At 55.1% G+C, this 7,274-nt stretch overlaps 1 protein-coding gene across 7 annotated transcripts in view; it reads right to left on the reverse strand.

The window, feature by feature from the left end:
• Positions 1 to 6,965, reverse strand: part of CARD10 (caspase recruitment domain family member 10) — a 32,832-nt gene extending 25,867 nt beyond the window's left edge. For 3 of the 7 annotated variants that reach the window (XR_003034811.2, XM_005206880.5, XM_010805359.4), the window contains exons 1-2: positions 695 to 722; positions 271 to 522 (exon numbers count right to left, since the gene is read on the reverse strand). Coding sequence is in view for 6 of the 7 variants with exons in the window: in XM_005206880.5 (XP_005206937.1) it covers positions 271 to 505 (235 nt within the window). In the remaining variant the exon portion in view is untranslated. The other 4 variants (XM_024992553.2, XM_024992552.2, XM_024992556.2 and 1 more) reach the window with 4 other exon arrangements.
• Positions 6,966 to 7,274: the final 309 nt, after the last annotated feature.

Consider the following 7,274-nt stretch of genomic DNA (forward strand, 5'->3'; position numbering starts at 1 on the left):
CCGGGAGGTCCCAAGCCCCGCCTGAACCGCAACTACAGCCAACCCCTTACTCTAAGGTGGGCCGAGGAGGCGGGAGAGAAATCCAGGCGCGGTGTGGACACGCGGACACGCTAAAGGAGGCAGGATGGCGGACACAGCAACCATCCCACCCCACCGATGTGGAGAGCGAGGTCCGGGGCATCAGAGCCCTTGGCCGGTCGGCCCCAAGAAGGCCCCAGGGAAGGCCGGCCCCACCCGCTCAGGCCCGACCCCGCGCCCCCCACGGCTCACCGGTGCGGTTTACACGGCACGGGAAGCGGTAGGTGCTCAGCACCTCCTCCTCGTCCTGCTCGTCGATGACCCGGCATTGGCGCAGATACGGCGTGAGCTTGGCCGGGTTGAGGGTGCGCGTCAGCCGGTGCCGGACGCCCTCGATCCGCTCCCACAGCGCGTCCTCCTCCGCCTCGGACCCGGAGCCGGCCCCAGCCTCCTCATCGGCCTCCCCAGCCTCGGCTCCGCCCGGCATGGCCGCGTCCTCGGGGTCTGCGGGCCAGAGGCGCGCGAGGGTCAGCGCGGGCGCTGGGGGCGGGGTGCGCCGACCGATCCCAGCTCCGGGCGTCGTCTGCAGGACCCCTCGTATCCCCTCCGCTTTCCCCCGGCTTCCCGCGCCCCGTCCGCCCCGAGGATGCCCGGGCCCCGAACCCCCGGGACTCACCCCGCACGCCAGAGCCGCCTCGCACTCCGGGGTCGGCGCTCGGGCGGCGGCTCCTGCGGCGCAGGGGGGCGGGGTCGGCGGCGCCCCCGGCCCCGCCCCCGGCCCCGCCACCAACCGGGCTGCCCGGACCTCCCCACATCGCCGCCAGGGTCCAGGCTAAGTGTCCGGACAGCCAGCCACCCGCACGTCCGCCCGCAAGCCCGGCTCCCTGCCGTCCGGCCGCCGCGCGCCTCCCCCCGCTTCCTGTTTCCCGCCGGCTCTCCCGGCCCTGGCTCGGCAGGGTCCGGGCGGCCCGCCCACACCTGCCCGGCCTCGGGGCGGGGCGGTGCCGGCGGGACACGCACGCTCACACTCTCCAGCGCGCTGCCACACACCTTTTCCCGCGCGCACTGGGCACACGGCGTCGGCTCCCCGGCGCTCAGTCCGCCGCTCGCACCTGGCACCTGGCGCTGACTTCGGGTCGCAGCGTACATGGCGGCCACAGGGCATACCGGTCACACCGGCACATGGCACGTTAGCAAACCGTGTGCTCGGAGTTAAAACGTCCCACACAGCCTATACATCACCCCAGCGCCGTGCAGATGCCACACACTCAGTGCAATTCTATCTGCTCGTCTCAGGAAATGACCATGCAGTGTGGAGCCAGGCCACCCCCGTCCCCAGGGTCTCTCCCAGGCCCTGAGCACTTCTGTGGCTGGGCTCAGCTGGGAGAGCACTGCTCCGGGAGCAGATGCGGATCCCAGTCCAGCCTCCAACCTACCCTTGTCTCTGTGTCCCCAAATAAATTGCCAGTTCTGGCACCTCCTCTCAATCTAAAGGGCTGCCCCTGGGTGGGCAGCAAAAGACAGGAGTTATGGCTGCCTTCTCAGAGATCAGACACCAGCCAGGTCCCTCCTACATAGTTTCACTGGAGAACATGAAAACCCATTTCCCAAAGGGTGTTCCTCTAGATGCTAGACCCAGAAACACTTGGGAGTGGTGCTGTAGTCCAAGCAAGGAATCTACACTCCCCAACCCCCTTGTGGTAGTCACTTACCACAATAAAGTGAACACCCACATCAGCTGGCATGGCGATACCATCTCTCCATGGGTTAGATACTGCCAGTGGGGCCTGCTGAAAGTGAGGAGCAGAGGGGCAGGAAAGAGCTGTGAGTTCCCCAAACTCCTTCCATGCTCTCTGAATTTAATGCCATGTGCATTTGTGCTATGTATCCAAAGAAATAAAAGTTTTCAACAAATGAAGGCCAAGAAATGTGGTCAAGAAACGGGCTTACCTTTATATACTCTAGTGTTGTTTCCCAAACTTAACCATTTTTTTTTTTGTTTTTTTTTTGTTTTGGAGATCACCGGTTTTCATTGGGGGGAAATGCTTTGGAAGTACTGGATTCTAGTGCAAATTCCCCAGTTCACGGAGGAGGAAGCAGAGGCCTAGTTGGGCAAGGAACTTGACCAAATTTACACAGTGAGGAAGCAGTGGGACCAGGCCAGGGCCCAGCCCCAGGCTCTGAGCCCAGGCACACACCAGGCCTTCCTCCCAGTGGCCCCAGGGGCCCTTGGCTTCCTGTCATCCTCCCACTAGCAACCCTGTTCATTGTGAATACTTTTTAACTTGACCAGGAGAATGGGATGAAAGTCTTAGAAAATGCTTTTGTGGTTAATTATTTCCTCATTAAGAAGCCTAAGCAGAGCCTGGAGATAAGACACAGAAACCAAGGGGCCTGCAGGTAAGTGGACAAAGAAGTGACCAGCAGGAGGTCGCTGGAGACCCAGCAGTCCCAGAGAGGCTGTCGTTGCTGTGGGCAGCACAGTCATACTCACATACAGTTACACACACTCATAGACACACACACATGTGCCCACAGTGGGCCTCCAGCTGAGTGGGAGACAAGAAGGCACACAGCTGCCCTCCCCACAAGGCAAAGCCCCCTCATTCATCTGTCCCTGGGCATCCCCAGCACTGGGAGTGGAAGTGTGCAATTCAACATCACCTCCTGTTAGGTCCTTGGTGGGTTTGCTACATTCATTTCACTACAGTCACACCAGGAAGGCAGGAACTGCGGTAGGGAGACAGAGGGTCTAGACCTCACATTAGGGGCCCTGGGTCTTAACCCAGGCTCACTGTCAAGAGTGCTGTTCTGAGCCTCAATTTCCTTGTCTGCAGAAGTCAGGTGGTGAGTAATTCCAGCCACACCTAGAGAGCAAGACTGTTTAGGAGCAGAGAAAGTGCCCTGGGGCCTACATTTGACTTTAATTATGTCTCCTTGAGCTAATTCCTTTCCCTGTCAATTTCCACATCTGTATAGTGGACACAATGGTTCCCCCTATGCAAAGACTGTCTGTAAGCTACAGTTCCTTCATTTGTGAAATGGGCACTGGGCAATCAGTGCTCTTCTGCTTCCTAGCAAAGTCCCCATATTGCAAACCAATCCAATGTCCCACCACCTCTGACCCTGCTGATGCTCCAAGCCGCTAACCTGCCCACTCATGGGGTGCTAGACTATAGTCTACTCTGCAGCCAGAGGGATCACTTTAAAAACAGTTGATACCCTCCAGAGGTTTTCCTACCAAACTGGAATATAATGTAAATTGCTCCTAGACCCTGCCAGTTGCCCCACCCCATCTCTTCCGTCTGCCTCCCTCACTCACTAGCCTCATTCTGTTCCTGGAACTGGTAAGCTCTTCTCATCTCAGGGCTTCTGTTCAGCCAGTTCCCTCTGCCTGAAATGCTTGTCCTTCAGCTCCTCGTGCAGAGGGCTCCTTCTCGTTATTCAAGTCTTGGATCAAAGGTCACCTCCCTTGGCACAGGAGCACACAGGCACACAGGCAGAGCTCACCCTGCACGGCTCCTATGTACTCCATCAAGCCACTCTGCTTGTGTTCTCCATCAGACATCTCCCCATTCCTGGGTGACTTTACCTGTTTGTTGCCTGCTTCTGCTCCAAGAACAGAAATGTCTTGATCAGCAGGAGTACACTGGAATGTTCCAAGAACAGTGAGGATGAGAAGTGGAGAAGAACAGGAGAGGAGATCAGAGAAGGCAGGGAATGGGGGAAAGATACAGGGCAGAAGGCCATTCAGGAGACTGTCAAGACGTCCCTTTTATCTGTAGTAATTCAGTGGGCCTTTGAACAACATGGGTTTAAACTGGCACAGGTCCATGTATATGCAGATTTTCTTCAGTAAGTATGTACTACAGTAGTATATCATCCTTTGTTGGTTGAATCCAAGAATGCAGAACCTAGGATATGGAGGGCTGGCTATAAAGTTCTAAGAGGATTTTCAACTGCAAAGGGGTGGGTGCCCCTAACCCCCACGTTGTTCAAAGATCAGCTGTACTAGATTATTATCGTCTCCCTCAAATCAGCCTCAAAGCCCACAGAAGCAAGCATGCCCTTTTTCGTTCACTCCTTCAGGAAGGGTCCCAGCCCCACACCTTCTCCATTCCTCTTAGGCAGCCTCTGATTGCACTCCGGGAATTGGAGCCTTGATTTCTCTTGCCTGCTAGACAGGAAATGTGCATGTGGGCGGTGGACCCGGGCTCCCCATCCCACCCCTGAGACTGATCTCATCTTGTCTGGCCATCTCTTCACCAAGTGCAGGGCCTGGGTCACATCAATGCATACGTGGCAGCACTCAGCAGGGGACCTGACACATGGTAAGTATTCAGTAGGAGACTGATGAATGGACCTGGCAACGGGGAGAACTCCTTTTGATGGGCTTCAAGACACAAGAACCAGACTGCCCCGGGGTTCAATCCCAGTATAGCACATGCTTGTGATTCTAGGCAAGTCATAATCTAACTTTTCTCTACGCTTCATCTGAGGGGCCTTAATGCACATGCTCAATTGAATTCATCTAACAATGTCTCTTCCTCTCCCACTGCCCAGGATCCCCCTAGGGTCGCTCTGTGCAGAAGGCCAGAGGGGCCCTGCTTCTCTGAGACCTATTTCATGGAGGTGGGGAAGAAGGAGGAGGCTGGGGAGTCTTTTCTGACCAATCACAGGAATCTGGGCCAGAAGGGTATTTAAAACTATCACCTTACATTAGCTGTAAAAAAAAGAAGGAAATCCTACCATTTGCAACAACATGGATGGACCTGGGGGCATTACATCAAGTGAAATAAGTCAGACAAAGACAAGTACTGTGTGATTTCGCTTGTATGTGGAAACCAAAATAACTGAACTCATGGAAACAGAACAGACTGGTGGTTGCCAAGGGTGGGGGCTGGGGGCAGGGAAAAATGAGTGAAGGGAGTCAAAATGTACAAACTTCCAGTTAGAAAGATAAATAAGCACTGGGGATGAAATATACAACACGGTGATTATAGCTAACAATACCCTTTTGTGTAGCTGAAAGTTGCTACCAGAGTAGATCTTTGAAGTCCTCTTTGGAAGAAAAAAACAATTTGCAGCAATGGGAGGTGATGGATGTGAACTAAACTTATTGTGGCAATCCTTTCACAATTTATACATGTATCAAATCATTGTGTTGCACACCTTCAATTAATGCAATGCTGTATATCAATTATATCTGAAAGAACTTTCAGCTACTGTGAGGCTGGGGGAGACCCCTCCCAGAAGGACATCAGATCTCACTGTCCTCCAAGCCTTTCACCCCTTCCTCAATAAAATGGCTTGATTCCTCCCCCCTTCTCCCAAATTATATCTGAATGAAACTGGGGAAATAAGACTACGATTTTATAGAAATTGGGGGAACTGAGGGCCAAGGCTTTGGTAGCCTGGGTAAGCCTGGGTTCCAGAAGACAGGGACCGCAGGGCACCCAGAGGCAGAATGGCTGCAGGGAATGGCTGGCAGGAGCCATGCTCCAGCATCACATTATTGAGCTGGAGACTCCAGGGGGACCAGAAGGAGAAGAGTATCCATGTCCCTACCTTCTCTTGGCAGCAGCGGAGTAGAAAGGCAACTCAGGCTTGTCCCCATTCAGGTCAGTTACAGAGGTCTGTGCGTGCCTGACCTTCACCTCTCCAGGGCTGGGAGCTGGGCTAGGCTGAAGGGTCCCGTTTAGGGGTCCAGGGCTGGGCAAAGACAGAAAAAAGCAGCCAGAAATTGAATATGAGCTTCTCCTACTCCCACCCCTACCCTCAACCATGGCTGTATCACCCAGCCACACCACGGGTCCCTTCTGGCTCGGTTTGCCCCTCTGCATCACAGGGAAATTGGGAGGGAGATGTCGACCCCAGCAAGTCACTGACCACCCTCCTGAGAGAAGATGGAGACCCCAAGGGGGATGCAGGACACAGCCGAGGCTGCCATGGAAACACAGCCATCCGCCAGCTCTCCGGGGAGTGTATCCCAGAGGAGACAGCCACTCAGGAACGTTGCCTGGGGGCCCTGAATTCCAGAGAAAGGCCCGCTGAACTGCCTGGGCTGAGTCAGGAGGAAAGGGCGGGCCAGGGGACCAGCCAGGTCTGAGTCACTGGGGCCCCACTGACTTGCATGCCTTCCTCTTCGGGCTGCTGGAACCAAATGAGGGATTCTGCAGAACTGGGTTCAAATTCTAGCCAGACCACTCCAGTGAGGTTGTGACCCGGGCCAGTGGAGACAATAAGGCTGTCATTAAATGAATGAGTATGTAACAGGCTTGACACAAAGCTGGCACTCAACAGCAAATACCAAATAGTTTTGAGCTCTTATTATATACAGGACATCTATGTATTAAACAATTTCCAGAATTAGCTCCTAATTAACAAACAGCTAGGCATGCGGAGTCACATGAACGATATTGTTGGTGCTGTACTAAGTGTGGGGTTGCCTACCGAGAGTCGCTCCTTCTCTCCTCCACCCCATGCCCCCAGGCCCACCTGCACACACTGTTCCCTGCCCAGTCTCTGTCTGCAGTCTCTGCTTTGTGCCCTGGGCCAGGCACTTTAGACTAAGTTGCTCCCAAAGGTAAGAAGAACAAGTCTTCTGCCCTGGGGGCATCAAAACCTAAAGCTGGGGAAGAGACAAGAAAGGGCAGGGCCGTCCAGGCAGAAGGAACAGCTAGTGCAAAGACTCAGGGGCAGGAAATCTCACTTTCTGTTCCCACAGGGCCGTCATTCCCCTCACTTGCTGGGACTTGTACCATTTCGAGCCATCAGTCCTGCTCACCGTGGTCCCCATGACTCAGACCCCACCCCAGAGGAGGAGGTGAGGTTTGGGGGCGGTCCTACCAGGAAAGCTGGTGAATAATCATCCACTGGCCTGCAGTGCTCACAGAGAGAGCTCAGATCCCTGCTGAACTCGACCATCTCACGCAAGCCCAGTAGGCGAGGCCTCTTCCTCCAAGAACCTGCCCAGGGGGCGGGGCCTCTTACTTTCCCAGGATCCAGCCCAGCGGGGCGGGGCCTCTTACTCTACAGAGCAGGCAAGGAAACCCAGGCTCAGTTAGTCAGTCAGTTCAGTCGCTCAGTCGTGTAGGACTCTTTACGACCCCATAAATCGCAGCACGCGAGGCCTCCCTGGCCATCACCAACTCCCGGAGTTTACCGGAACTCATGTCCATCGAGTCGGTGATGCCATCCAGCCATCTCATCCTCTGTCGTCCCCTTCTCCTTCTGCCCCCAATCCCTCTCGGCAT

The sequence above is a fragment of the Bos taurus genome, chromosome 5 (assembly GCF_002263795.3).
Source record: "Bos taurus isolate L1 Dominette 01449 registration number 42190680 breed Hereford chromosome 5, ARS-UCD2.0, whole genome shotgun sequence".
Classification (NCBI taxonomy): domain Eukaryota; kingdom Metazoa; phylum Chordata; class Mammalia; order Artiodactyla; family Bovidae; genus Bos; species Bos taurus.